Below are 14,410 nucleotides of genomic sequence, written 5' to 3' on the forward strand. Positions count from 1 at the left end.
GATCTTTATCAGGAGGACCTTTTTTGGCTAAAGCTGTAGCACAGCCCCGTGTGACACCTGAGACAGGAAATTGTACTGACACCCCCACACACCTCTTGGCATCAAGCAAAGTCTGTCCTCCCATAAGCCAAAAATTGCTTCTGATCAAAGCAGCCCAAAAGACACTTGCTAAGCAAAAAAATAAAAAGACAGAAAAAGAAATAAAAAGATCCAACCACTCTAATTCCTGATGCTTGCCTTTCCCTCTATCCATTCAAAGATTTGAGATCAATAATGTTGCTGCTCTGAGGCTCAACTTTCAAATATCCCCCTTACCTTTGAGACCAACTGCAAAAACAGTTTCATCAGTTAGATTTGTGTGCATTGCATACAGATGTGTAACACTTTAACTAACTAATAGCGAGACCTACCTGAATTAGTATGTTAGCCACCCTCAAGAACCTAGAAGACTTATTGTACTTGAGCCTTAAAAAAATAAAATTAGAAACCGTGGAGTTGCATAATAGCTAGATGTTGAAATTTAAGGGTTGTGCTTGAGAAAAGCATGCTGTCTCTTTAGCAGATGCATCTGTAGTATTCACTGTTAGCTTAGCTTAACAATACAAAATGGGTCCAGACCTTACAAATGAAATGGAAGCTACAGGAGTGCCGGGAACACTCCTACGTGTCCTGAGGTAGCTCATAAGCTTAATTAAGGCAGCAGTCATGTTTATTACCACACTTAGCTGCCACACACGAAGAATTCTCAAGTGATCTACTCAGGTAATTTCATTTTATTCTTGCATAAATCACATTTACTTCATTTATTTTCTTACCCTATTGTTGGGTTGATGTTGGGATCAAAGCTATCTTCAACAAATCTCCATACGATACTTGATTTGCCCACACCAGTGTCCTAAAAAAGACCAGAAGCAGTTCAAAGTGGTATTAGTACCTATAAATAGATGATTCTTTTTGTCTCCAAACCCTGCAGTACACTGTAGTGAATAACACATTCCTGCAGAGAATCTCAGAGAAGTTGTGAAATACTTCAGGTACTATACTAATTTAGCAGAAAAATGAAAGGTCTGTGACAAGTTACAGTTTTCTAAACAAAATTGTTCAGTTTTTTTTTGAAGCACCACAAAAATCTGCATTCACACTTACTATAGCTCAAACTTTGGGGTTTTTTACAAAGCTATGCATACCTTGCTATGGAACAGCAATGGGAAAAGACCACTTTTGGTAAAATATACAGCAATGGAGTATGGCTTGCCAGGATGGAGGACCAGACCAGCACATGAAATTATACAAGTGTGACACACACATTCAACCTCTGACTAATGCTGTCCCACCCTGCTTAATGAAAGACTTGAAATTTCTTCTGTGACGCACCTGAAACGTGTTACTAATGCAACTCTATAGTGCTAAAAATTGTGAAAGAGGAAACAGAACATGAAAATACTGGATTGTGTATATTTTTGCACCACTGACTCCATGGTTAAGAAGAAAAAGATATATAGAGGTCACATTTAGAAGTGAAACAAACTCTTAGCAGTAAAACACTTCTCAGTAGAAGCTGGACATTTGAAATGGTATTTAAGACATGCAAAGACAAACTTTTTGCTTTACGTTTCCTGAGTCATTAAAACTTTAAGGAATAAACCCCTGAGGAATTGCTTCACTGAAAATGAAGTTTTACATCATACATGCCTCTTTTTTTTTTTTTTTAAATCTCCTGAATATGGCAGTAATTTGGGTACGTATATGACTGACTGTCCTGCCAAGCTGCTTTCCTCTCGAGGAAAAGCACATTATCATAGCTCTGTATTTTATACTGTTTGCAGTCTCATTAATCAGCGGAAATCTCAAAAAGAGAAACACAGATGTGGTTCCTGGCTCAAAGAGTTCGAGGACAAGTTTTCCTGGGTGCTTATTCTCCTTTTCTTCCACAACAAAAGGTTTCTCAGGCCAGGTGAACACAAACAGTAGTTACCCCAAATACCTTTATAACACGAAGGGCACACAAGCAGATAATCTTCCCCTCTGAAGGGCAATGTGGCCATTTAGAAGCAGAAAACAACTCTGAACAACAGAGGGTTTCGATGAAGGTGGTGACACCTTGACCGGTTCAACATGGGGCTCTCAGATCAAACCAAGCCAACACGCAGCTTCATACCCTTCAATTTTTAAACTTCTGCTTCACTTTGCTCCATGTCTCCTCCTTCCACCGCCTGCAAGACTTTCAAGCCTACATATGTTCTTACAATACAAGTTCAGGCCCCTCCCTCTCTCCCACCAGTTTGATTTCAGGTGCTTCTATTTATTTTGTGAACTGCAAGCCCGAAACAGCCTAGGAGGAAGAGGGAGTACACATTTGGCATTCCTGCTTCCTCTCTTATTCTTTTTTAAAAGGAGAACAGGGCAAAAACAGGAGCGATATTGACCCCTGGCAGACACCTCCCCCGCGGAGGGGAAGGCGCGTCCGACCGGTCCCCAAGAGGGACGGGGCGAGGGCCACCCTGCGCTCGGGGAGAGCTCGCCACGCTCGGCGCCTCTCCGGGCTCCGACAGAGGTTCTCCAGGCTCTGCTAGAAGCTTTACGCCATCACCACAGCTCTGACAGAGGCTCTCCGCCATCACCACAGAGGCTTCCCGGAGCTCTGACAAGAAGCTCCCCGCCACCACAGAGCCTGTCCAGCTGGCCCCTCATTCCTCTCCCACTCTCCCTCCCGTTGCCCACCACTTACCCCCAGAAGGCAAACTTTCAGTTCCCTCAGAGCCATGGCCGGGCGAGCAGCGCCTTCAGCGAGTGCCTGAGACGCGGCCCAGCACGATCATCGCCGTCCCCGCGGCAGCCGCCCCCCGCCCGCCCCGGTTACCCGCACACCGCGCTCCTCCTCAGGTTGCGCGGACGCGCCGCCATCTTGGGCGGCCGCCGGAATCCCCGCCCGCGCCCCCCGCTTGCTGTTGTCCCCCTCGGGTGCTGAGGGACCGCTCGACCCCGGCAGCCACTGCTCCTTCACCCGGTGGCGTTTCGGGGCTGACCCGGCGGCAGGAAGCACCCGCGGCTCCTCCCTGTGCCCTCCCGCTCCTCCTCCTCGCCCATGTCCATTCCAAGATGGCCGGTAAGTGGGGCCGGCGGGCGGGCGGCTCAGCTGGGGCTGCCGCCGTCCCTCTGAAACCAACCCCCTGGTGTCTTTCTTCTGTTTTTTGTTTGTAGGGATCCCATTGTATTTTGTGGATTTGCAGGATGACTTAGATGATTGTGAGTAACTGTTTTTTATTTTTCCGCTCCCTGTTCAGGCCCTCGCTCCTACCTCGGGGTCGTCCTTTTGCCCTTTTTCCCTCTCCGCATTTTCACCCCGGTGAGGGCGAGGGGAGGATTTTGAGGCAGTTCTGGAAGGTGAAGGTTCCCAGTGTGTAGGGACCACCCCCGCTGGTTCCAGTAGCCACTGGGCTCGGTGTAAACAGCAGCTCCAGCAGCGCCCCTGCCTAGGAAAGGTGCACGGGGGGACAAGGGGATCAGCCCCGCTCCTCTTCCCTTGTCGGTGGGAATTAGGATAATTAGCCCAGGGATTGCTCAGTTGCGGTGAGACTTTCCAAAGCTCTAGAGGATGTGAGGACGTGTTCCGCCGCTCCTGTGTCCTGGGGATATGCTGCGAGTGCGCTTCGGGATAAAGGGAAAATCGCCGTGTGTGCTCCGGTTGGATTGCACAAACTGGTGGGTTTGGGTTGAGTACCTTGCCCTGGGTCCCAGAGCAGGGACAGAGTTCCATCACATGCCGCTGTAGTCCAGGGCTGTGTTCCGGAAGATCTGGACACCTGTCAGACCTGAACCAGCCTGGTAAGCTCTCTGACTTCAGGAGATAATGCTTTGAGTAACAGCGATACAAACTAATAATGGTCTTAGAAAGCAGCTCTCTCTCTGTGGGGTGGCTTCATTAGCACGTTGGATGCTGGCTTGACCTTTCTATTAAAAAAGAAAGCTGATACTTGTATTCGTTTCTTGTGAGAAAAAAATAAAGTCTCACAAGACCTTTATTGTTTAATACCGCTGGGAAATGTGAAACAGGTGGACCCATCCCACTCACCTTCCCAGCTGAGCATGAGAAAGCTGATTTAGGAGAAAGGTGGCCTTCAGGAAAACCAGAGGAAATGTTGGAATACAAGTGGGATCTAAAGTTGGGAAGATGTGCGGGGATATTGCCTCTGTGGGAGGAGCTGATTCTGTGGAATTCTATTAGTTGTTGCTCTCAGACTTTGAGGTTTCTGCTTTTCCCTAGTAGATAGCAGCATGCAAAGTGTGAGAAACAGAAATAAATGCAAATTTTGTAGTAGTTTTCTTACGGGTTTTGGCCTTGACCAGGGATTGGCCATCCCTGGAAGTGTTTGTTTTCCATTAGTGTTCACGCCTTGGCTGTTCTATTTAGACTGTAACAGATTGTTGCTGAGTTGATTAAGAAGTTTGATGCTTGTAAGACAAAAAACTCTAGTAAGTAAAAATGTCCAGATAAAGATAGTTTTGCCATAAGTGGTAGTTCATAAAAGAAATTATCAGTTTCAGGATGAGCATGTAAATAAATGTACCTTTTAGAGCTTTATTAAAATCTAATTCTGTGATTTAAAAATATTGATTATTGTCATTAATTTGACTATATCTTTAGAATTATGATATCAAAAGCTCTCTGTTGTAGCAGAGTTCAGGTGTCCTGTGACTGAGATATTGTTGTGCTAATCCAGTTACTAGGCTAGCAAGGAGTTCAGGATGTATTTTAGGAAAGCCTCAGTGAAATAAATCACTGGGACTGGATTCTTTCTTGGTGAATTAAATTGGTGAAATAGTGTCATGCACTGAAGATCAATTGTGTTGAAACAGGGAGTCTAGGGGCTTATTCTGAATGTGGGAAAAAAGCTGTCGTAAAGTCTATTTAAACTCAAGTGAAGCTTAAAACTTGTTTTTCATAAGATGAGAAAATGGGCCATCTGGAAGAAATAATTAGCTTATTTATGCCCTTTGTGTAATTAATAAGAAAGTATCTAAAGAATTTGTTTTTCATTGTCAAACACCAGGAGGAAAAATGACCTCCTTGAGTTCATTAAATCGTTGTGCTTGGTGCTGGTATTTACTGGTCTGTGCTGTGAAATGTGGATGGTGACACTGGGTGATGACATTGAATTGCTCTGCTAGGTCCTGTGACCCTGAGTTTTTTACACCTCTGAGCAGCTTTTGAGCGCAGTGAACTCGAGTTCAGCTGTGAATACTGTCACATTTATTTCTGTTTGTAGGTGAACAGATTTCCAAGCTTACTAGTTTGATCTAGTTAGAGGGTAAAATACTGAATATTAGATGTACCTGTGAAAGAACATTAAATAAGAAATACTAGTTCAATATTTGGGACTTACTTCATAGTACTTGGTGTATTCTGAAACTTGTGAGTACCAATTGTGTCTTATTTTATGAAAAAAGAAAACTAAAATTTTTGAGAGAAGACAAAATGGATTCTGCCATGATTATTCCTTACTTATGTGTAGTGAGAGTGTGTGGAAAAAATTTCAGGTATTTAACTCTCAATCCTGAGCATAAGTAGTAGTGCTCTGTTTTCTCTCTGCTGTTGGAAGCACTGGTGTGTGCTTAAGTACTTTAAATGAATAATAGAGCTACTCCATGTTGTAAAATTAAACATGTACATCATGTTTACAAAATTAGTCCCAGGTGTGGTATTGTAGTCAAAGTTAGAACTGGGATTTATTTTGTTGTCATTTGACTTGGTAGCAATTCTGGAATATTTGAAGCTAACTAAGAGCTTTAATGGTTAGAGTGTTTCTAATTGGGGACAGGTGGGAACTCGGTAAAGTTAATGACAAGTATATTGATTCTAATCAGTCTTTCTTTGTGTAACAGGTGACTAGCCTCAAAAATCAGCTAGTGAGTGTCTGGTCTGTGTGGAATTTCCGATATATATGCAATAATTGCATAGATAGAAGGATGGCCAGAGTTTGGATATGGAGAGTTTGTTGCAGCCTCAGAAGGGAAATCTGCAATCCCACAAACACTGTGTAACTTCCCCTGAGCTATCAGGGATACAGCAAGTTTCTTCTGAAGCAGCAAATCTGGGTGTTTTCTCTTCAGATGCTTGGACTGGGGCTAAGTCCTGGAGCAGATGGATCCCAGACAGACCTGCACACTGTAAATTGTTTACATTTGTGCAGATAAATGTTTCGAACCCAACAGACCCTTCTGTAAGGAGCAGCCATGAGGAATAATACTGGACTGGAAATAAGGGTGTCAGTGCAATTTGTCATCATTCAAAAAAGCCAGGAATAATTAGCATCTGTTTCCTATTGTGTAGCTGTGAGTTCACTTTTAGTATCTGTGTACATTTAATATGTCAACATTTAATCTAATCCCACAGTTCTATTTTGTTTGAAATTTATTGAGCTTGTTGAGCACATTGTCTGCTAGAACAGCAGAATTTGGAATTGCTGCAGTATTTTAACTCACCTGGGTCTCCTGGAGACCTTAAACCAATATGCTTTTTTTTTTTTCCCCCTGAAGACCCAGGTATAGCATTTTTCTTCAAGTATGTTCAGATGATTTCTTCTTTTACTGAGCTGTATTTCTGAGAGTGTTTTGACTTGTGCTGAATAATTGGAAAGCAGAGTTTTACATAGAAAATGTTGGGAAAAACCTAGGGCTGGGTATCTCTCAGTAACAGAGGGTTTTTTTAACATATGAAGTGATTTATAACAGGTATTAATGGAGTTTAGGCCAAAGAAGTGGCTTGTTGTCTTCAGTGATTGTCACTGTCAGTGCATGTGCTGGTTTGTGAGATACATCTTGCATGTGAGAAGCTGTGTTGGCAGAATTTGCCTTTACTTGAGTATGATCCCAGTTGCTCTGTTTGTGTGAAAGAAGTGTGCCTGGCTCTAGGAGTGCTTGGGACAGTTGTAAACCCAGAGCAGCAATATTAACTACTCCAGTGCAACTATTTCTGTGGAGTTCCTATATTCAGTGCTTAAATAAGAGTGTTTATGTGAAAGATTTATGTGTTGCAGGCACGTTATTTCACTTGGTTGTAAGAATAAAGGATTAAAATAAGCTGGCAACAAAATGATCCCATTCCTTTTCACAGTCGTACCTCCTGCCTGTGGTCTGTAATGGTGACTGTTAGACTTGGTGAGGCAAATTGTAACAGTTGGTGTGGTAATATTTGGGTAAAAATCTGGAGCTGTAAATACAAAAAAGATTCATAGAAGAGTAGGTTCACACAGAAAAGTCCAGAGTTGATAGGTGTGCAGTGGGGAGCTCCCAGCATGTTCACAAGTACGGTGAAGTTGAAGTTTTTCCCAAAGTTACCTGTTTAAGTATGTGGGACCCAGTAACTACAGTGAGAAAAATGTACCTTGGGAACTTTGAAACAGACATAAGAATTTGCTGTTAAAGCAATACAGTTTGAAATTTGCTATGGTTTTTAAAATTCCTGTTTCTTCTAATGGGACTTACTTTCCTTTTGAATGTGTGGGTCGGTTTGTGGAGTTGTGTCAGCTGAGCCCTCTTAACTCAGTGCATGTGGATCCTCCACTGAAAGGGCAAAGTAAAGTGTGTTTAAAGCCAAGGATTTTGACAGTTGGGTTAAATTTTAAAGCTTGAATTTACAAGTCTGTATGAAGTGTTGTACTCAACTTCATTAGATACGTTTTAAGATGATTTTGTAAGCTGTTTTCAGTGAAGTGCAATTACGTTTCTTTTAAAGAAATAGTTACTGCTTTCTTGTATTTTACATTGTAACATCTCTTGCTGACTCTTGGATTTTTTTTTTTTTTTTTTTTTTTTTTTTTTTTTTTGGTTACTTTTCATGTCTTTCAAGTTGGCATTGAAGATTATGGACAAGACTGTGGTAGCATGAGGATAACAGCATTCTTGGATATTCCTGGACAGGATAACTTAACTCCACTGGCTCGTCTAGAGAAATATGCCTTCAGTGATAATGTATATAACAGGTAAGGGCACAACTGGCGCACTTGGTGGTACCTGAGTCTGAGTGCACTATGGATGTTAAGATGTCACTGTGTCTGTCATTATTCTCCCAAAGACATGTCTGATGTTATTTCTATTTGAATAACTTGTAAAACACTTCCATGAAAAGAGATTTTCATTCTTGTTTATCTAAATAAGATCTCTGGGTTCCATCTTTGTTCTGTTGGTATGTAGAATGCTCAGAGAAGAGCTTGATCTCTTTTATGGTGCCATATACATTTGATAAGTTCCCCATGCATTCCGTCTCTGTGTCATTGGCTGGATATTAAAGCAATTATGTGTTCACTCCACAGGCAAATTATTGCCAGGGGTCTTCTGGACGTCTTTCGAGATTTCAGTAACAATGAAGAAGGCTTTCTGACTGTAATGGAAATAGTGGTCAGGCTCTCTGAAGATGCAGGTTTGAAAGTTTGCTTTTGTTTGTTTTTTAATTTGTGTAAGTTATTTTGTTAATTTGTGTAAGTATATATTGCAACATAGGAAGTACTGACTTCCGATTTTGAGAAGACAATGAGTGAACCAAGGAAGTTGAATCATAGCAGGAAGATCTGTCAATGAAAACAGATTCATTTTTGTCTCTGTTTTTGAAGCATTTTGTATGGTAAATGTTAAATGAAAGGTCCTTTCTTAGTATAGGGGCTGAAGCAATATTTTTCAAGAAATTTGTTAAATTTGATTTGTTGTATCTGGTGTAAGTGGCACAGAGCAGTTGTGTGTTTTAATAGTTCTCATGCATACATTCATGGTGACTGAATTTTCAAGCTTGTGATCTCATTTTATAGGATTGATTTGGGAACTGATCCCAAGTCTCTGAACTGCAATGATGTATGTAAGGCTATTCTGTTTTATTCAGCTTTCCTTTAAGAACAGGCAATCTCAGTGATGCTATTTTTATGTTTTGATTATTTAAATTTTCCTCTGTTGTGAAAACATTTAAGAAAAATGCCGCTTTTTTCTTAAGGTACCTGATCTTCATTTCATGTTTACTAATGCAGTTTTGACTTTTATTTCCAGAGCCGACTGTTCGTACAGAGCTGATGGAACAGATACCTCCTATTGCCATTTTTCTACAAGAAAGTCGACCAAAATTCCCAACAGCATTTTTTGAATACCTTATGCCCATAGTTGTGAGGTACCTCACAGATGTTAACAATCAGGTAGGAAAAACAGACAACAGGAGTTGAATCCTTGGAAAATTCTGTGTGGTCCAGTGAATTTAAGGCATGAGAAAGAAATAAGGGGAAATTCCATGTTGGTTGATATCTGGCTTGTACACAGTGCTCTGTGTTTATTGGTTTCAGCACACTGTACTAGGGAGGCCTGATTTTTTTTTTTTAATACTTCCCTTCACAAAAACTGGGAAACTTCAGCATTTGCCTACTAGCACATGGAGAGAGTCTGTTACAGGAGTCATGACTTGCAAATCCTGTCTTTGTCTTTTATCTTATTCTCAGAATGTGATGAAATGTCATCTAATGATTATGTTAAACTTTAGTGTTTGTTACTTGTTCCTTATGATAATAAAACTAAGACTTTTTCTGGCTTTGTGTTTTTTTCAGCTTGTAGCTGTGTGCCCATTCAAAGAATAGGGTTTTTTTTTGTGGTTCTTGTATCTGTAAATGTTGTTTTTATAGTGACAAACTGGTTTTGTGTTTGTTTATAGGTTAGAAAGGCAAGTCAGGAAGCACTGCTGATACTGCTGGAACAAGACCTTGTGGCTCAGAGTGACATTGAAAATAAGGTGTGTCCAATTCTGCTGGACCTCTCTGCCCCTGACAGTGATGATGAGTACAAGGTGGAAGCTGTGAATGTAAGTTGATAACACTAATTTATAGTGGTGATTAAGATGAGGTCCAGGAATAGTGCTGACATTAAATAAAGTAAGCAATCAAACTTTTTGTGTTTATTCATTAAGATACTTGGATTTTTAACAAAACAAGTCTTTGATTTTTAGTCTGAATTTTTGAAAATATCAGATTTAAGAAGAGACCATCTTTATACTTCAGGATGCTAAATGATGTCAAAATAGTAGCTGAATAGCTTTAAAATACAATTGGTCCTGGGCAGCCTTTTTTAAAATTCTTGTTAGGATTGTTACATTCCCCGGAGTGTTCTTACCAGGTTTCACAGTAATGTTATAGAAATATGACCTGATCTCAGTTCTGAAGTGTTTTGAAAAAAACATTGCCTGGTGACTTTCAAGAAATCAGTTGACTCCACAGAAAAGTGCTGGTGTGTAATTACATTTCAGCATGGATATCTGACACTTGACCTGTAAAATATTTTACCAGCTAGATTTTCCTCTTCCTTGTTTGAGAGTTGGGAATTGCTTAGGCAATTTTCCAGGATGACATCTGAGCACCAGATGCCTTTTAGGAGTTGGAAAATTTGTAGGAAAGTCCTTGAATGGTCTCTTCCTTAGTTCTTAAGCATTCTATTACAAAGACAAGCATTTATTCCTAGAAGGGAATAAAGCTTATTTTTTGTGAAGGTAGAAAGCGCCAATATTTTTTGAAAAATAAAACCAGAAAGATGAGGGCTGTTAATCAGATGATGTTTGTGTAGGCATTAAACCCCTGGTGCTGCAGGCAGAGCAGTTGAGGAGAAAGGTGCATAAGAGCCCCTTGCTTCTTACTCTTGCAAATACAAGAATTACAGCAACTTCTCCCAGAAAGTGGGAGTTGAAAGGAAGCACACAACCCAAAGCACATGATTTTCATAGCAGAAACATGGTTTGTGTTGGTAGTGGAAATTGATGGTTCCCCAGAGAAAGCTGAATTAATGAGCACGTTACTAACTTCCTTTAGTTATACACTGTTAAATCCTAAAATTCCAGGGCATCATTCCTGTAAAGTGTACATTGGCTCACATAAATGATTAGTTTTTCTTGCACTCCCTTTTTTTGTCTCTTGTTGTATGGCAGACTTTAGTTTATTGTGGTATCTGAGCCTACAAGGAGCTGGGACTGTGCACATTTTTAAGTATCTGAACTGTTAAAGCCCAATTACTTGTGTGCTGAAGCTTGGGATATTTCTAATATGCTTAAAGAGTGTGATTTTTATAAGGTGCTTAGGGCAATGGAGCTTTTGTCTTCCCATACAAAATACCAGTGTTTGCCACATTGCAAACACCTTGAAAACAAATCTGTTAAGAAAATTCTGTTTAACCAAACAAAAAAGGAATTAAATGCAGAAGTGTTATGTTCTGATATAGAATGATTTAAAGTAAAGCTATATTTGTGCTTCATATAAAACAGGTGTATGAAAATACAAATAATGTGTAGCAGTTAAATCTATTTGGTTGTAATCACTATCTTGCTCTCTGAGGTAATTTTTAGGAGGAATATTTGGCTGTGCTTACAAGCTTTATCATTTTCTTCTCCTTACACATACTCATTTTCTGTATTTCAGATAATCTGTAAAATGGCTTCTATGTTGAGCAGAACAACAGTTGAGCATATGCTGCTTCCTCGTTTCTGTGAACTGTGCAGTGATGGGAAATTGTTTCAAGTCCGAAAGGTTGGTGTGTGTCCAACTCTAACCCACCTAAAAATGAATTTGTACATTGCTGTTCAAATGCCTTCCTGCATAATTTAGTCATAACTTTAGCTGGTGAACTTTCAAAGCATCTGGAAGAGAAGTTTTGATTTATTGGCACGGTTCTAGTTTCTGTGGTTCAGTAAAGAAACAGATAATAGACCTTGGCCAATGGGTTGGGTCCAGTAGTTAAACTGGTCTTGCACATTTAATAGTTTTGCACAACTTTTTTTTTAAGCTGCTGTGCTTGGTTATGTGATGGAATCAACTTGCATAATTTCAAGCATCTGATTTCAAAATTCAAAAGTAATAGACATTTGAGACATCCTTTCTTTAAAAAAAAAATCTGTTATTATTGAAAGGAGAAATCCCTGAAGTGTAAGACTTACTTTAATTCATGTTTGAGTACAAAAGGAAACTTGTAACATAAGAAGTATTAAAATATTTGAGTAGACTTAAGGGTCATGCAGAGCTTCAGCTTGGTCTGCAACGTAAGCTGCACTTGCTGGAAATTGAGCTGCTTTATTGCCTTCTAAATAAGCACAGAGAGTGACTAGAACGTGTATTAACACGGTTCTATCTTAAATGATTTCAGATTTTGCCAACATCTTTTTCCAGCATGAGGGGATGTCCCTTTTGCCTTAATTAGAGCTTCTGTAACAGTCTGTAAATGGCATGAACTTGAGACCTTGATTAAACTTTGCTTCAGCAAAGCACTTAAGCCACCTTGAGCCGGGGTAGTGCTGTCAGTACACCTAAGTCCTGACCCTGGTATCATGTTCTGGCCTGCTTTGGGTTTGGCAGCTGCTGCTCAAAGTGATTTAAATTTTCATGTGGGCTTACTGTCCCTTCTGGTGGTTACTGGAGCAGATGATGCTCCTCATGCAGAAACCTTTATTACTATTGATTCCAGAGGCATGTGCTGTATGGACACTTGCTCCAATGAGTCTTTGTTTGGATGAGTTACTATTACATGAGTAATAGTAACAGGGCTGAAATTGGAAGAGTCAAAACATGTGCAGTTGTTTCATGGGATAAATAATGCATGGTGGAGTTGATAATCAAACTAATGCCCTTGAAAGAGACACAATGTTATTAATGCCTTTTTATTTCTTAGATTTGTGCAGCTAATTTTGGTGACATTTGTAATGCAGTTGGGCAAGAAGCCACAGAAAGACTGCTGGTATGTAAAAACCCAATCAATTTGCAAGGCTTGTATTTCTCAGTTCAGAAAGTTTAATAATGAGTTCCTTTATTGTCCTCTCTATAAATTAATCAGCGTGTATGCATTTTTTAATTGATTTGGCTAAGGCCTTGGTTGCAATTACACAGCAAAACTGGAAATTAAGAGAAATGCAAAGTTCTTGTTTTGCAAAACACGTTTAAAAATGTAATTGACAGCAGATATATATATGCACATATATTTATACTTATACACACACACTTTAGAATTACCACTTTTATTTTTCCCTGAACTAGATCATCATTCAATGATCATCAATTCAATTGTGATTTCATAGGCCATTAGTAATTCTTTTTATTCTTTCTTATTGCATATAGTTGTACACACATTCCTAATGGAGTAAGCGAGAGAGATGTTTTTTTTTTTTTCAATTCCTTTAATTAGTGTATGCATTTAACCTGCCCCTGTTTCTTCTGTTCTTCACTTATTTTATTCTCTCTTGAGTTGTCATTGTCTCCAGTTTTCAAACAAATACTTTGATATTGCTGCAGTCTTTGTTTAGTCTTTAATTAGTTTTGGATTGGCTTATTTTTGGCAGATTCCCAAGTTCTTTGAGCTCTGTTCTGATAGTGTGTGGGGAATGAGGAAGGCTTGTGCTGAATGTTTTATGGCAGTGTCTTACACCACGTCCCCAGAAGTTCGCAGGAGCAAACTGTCTCCACTGTTCATCAGCCTGATCAGTGACACCTGCAGATGGGTGAGTAACTCCCTCTGGAATTGATGCATCCTCCCAGGCAGATCCTGAACAAATAATGGGCAAGTTTAGTAATGCTCTGAAGTACATTTGCTGAGATCAGAGCCCAATGTGCTAAAAAACTAATCTCCTCTAATAAAGTAGTGTCTTATTTTTCCTCCCTCTCATCAGTTAATAAGTGTAAATACTCTTCTGAGAAAAAAGTTGCTTATGTTAAATAGATGAGTTGAAGTAGATAGAGATGTCCTTTGAATTTATAACTTCCAAAAGATTTCTGTACAATGGTTGTAGATACATGCTTAGGTGTATCACCCTCTGCTTAAGTGGCACTTACTTGGTAATTGGTTATATTTGGTATTAAATGAAGCTGTTATGGTAAGAACTAATTGGTTCTTACTAAAAAATGGCACCAAATTTTTATTTTTCAACTCTGTGAGAGTTTCACGAAGCCTGATTGTTGCTCTTACTCCTCCACAGGTTCGTCAGGCTGCTTTTCAGTCTCTTGGCCCATTTATTTCTACCTTTGCAAACCCTTCAAGTGCTGGTCTTTACATTCGAGAAGATGGGACACTGAGTATCCGACCACCAGCACAAGATGTGAATTCCAATTCCTGTCAGCCAAGCAACAATATCACTTTGATGTCTTCCAGTGCAAATGCTGCATTGTCCAGGTAAATCCTGGGAAAGGTGTGGTGTAGTGGAAAGGGTTAAAAAAAAGGTAATTGGTTTTTTGTTGCTTGTCAAGGCTAAAAATCCCAGCTTGAGAATGCAGTTCTAGAAAAGGTCTGAAGAGTGAGATCACACATTTGAGTGTAACCACATTCTTGAAAAATTCATTTTGGCTTCACAGGGAGGGCAAAGGGAAAACTGGTGAAGTAAAGCATAGTGGTAACACAAATTCTGTTTTTCTGGAGAGAA

General features: G+C 40.0%; 2 protein-coding genes across 2 annotated transcripts in view; one reads left to right on the top strand and one right to left on the bottom strand.

Moving 5' to 3' along the window:
* RAB22A (RAB22A, member RAS oncogene family) overlaps positions 1-2,846 on the bottom strand; it is a 13,614-nt gene extending 10,768 nt beyond the window's left edge. The window contains exons 1-2 of the mRNA XM_082292775.1: positions 2,729-2,846; positions 816-895 (exon numbers count right to left, since the gene is read on the bottom strand). Coding sequence (XP_082148901.1) covers positions 816-895; positions 2,729-2,764 — 116 coding nt within the window. The 5' untranslated portion in view covers positions 2,765-2,846. The remainder of the gene's footprint in view (positions 1-815; positions 896-2,728) is intronic.
* Positions 2,847-3,206: 360 nt separating this feature from the next.
* Positions 3,207-14,410, top strand: part of LOC309579504 (serine/threonine-protein phosphatase 4 regulatory subunit 1-like) — a 35,966-nt gene continuing 24,762 nt past the window's right edge. The window contains exons 1-9 of the mRNA XM_082292884.1: positions 3,207-3,246; positions 7,850-7,982; positions 8,313-8,419; positions 9,034-9,176; positions 9,683-9,829; positions 11,430-11,537; positions 12,673-12,738; positions 13,337-13,495; positions 13,970-14,163. Coding sequence (XP_082149010.1) covers positions 7,885-7,982; positions 8,313-8,419; positions 9,034-9,176; positions 9,683-9,829; positions 11,430-11,537; positions 12,673-12,738; positions 13,337-13,495; positions 13,970-14,163 — 1,022 coding nt within the window. The 5' untranslated portion in view covers positions 3,207-3,246; positions 7,850-7,884. The remainder of the gene's footprint in view (positions 3,247-7,849; positions 7,983-8,312; positions 8,420-9,033; positions 9,177-9,682; positions 9,830-11,429; positions 11,538-12,672; positions 12,739-13,336; positions 13,496-13,969; positions 14,164-14,410) is intronic.

This window comes from Coloeus monedula (genome assembly GCF_965178545.1).
Source record: "Coloeus monedula genome assembly, chromosome: 17".
Lineage (NCBI taxonomy): Eukaryota > Metazoa > Chordata > Aves > Passeriformes > Corvidae > Coloeus > Coloeus monedula.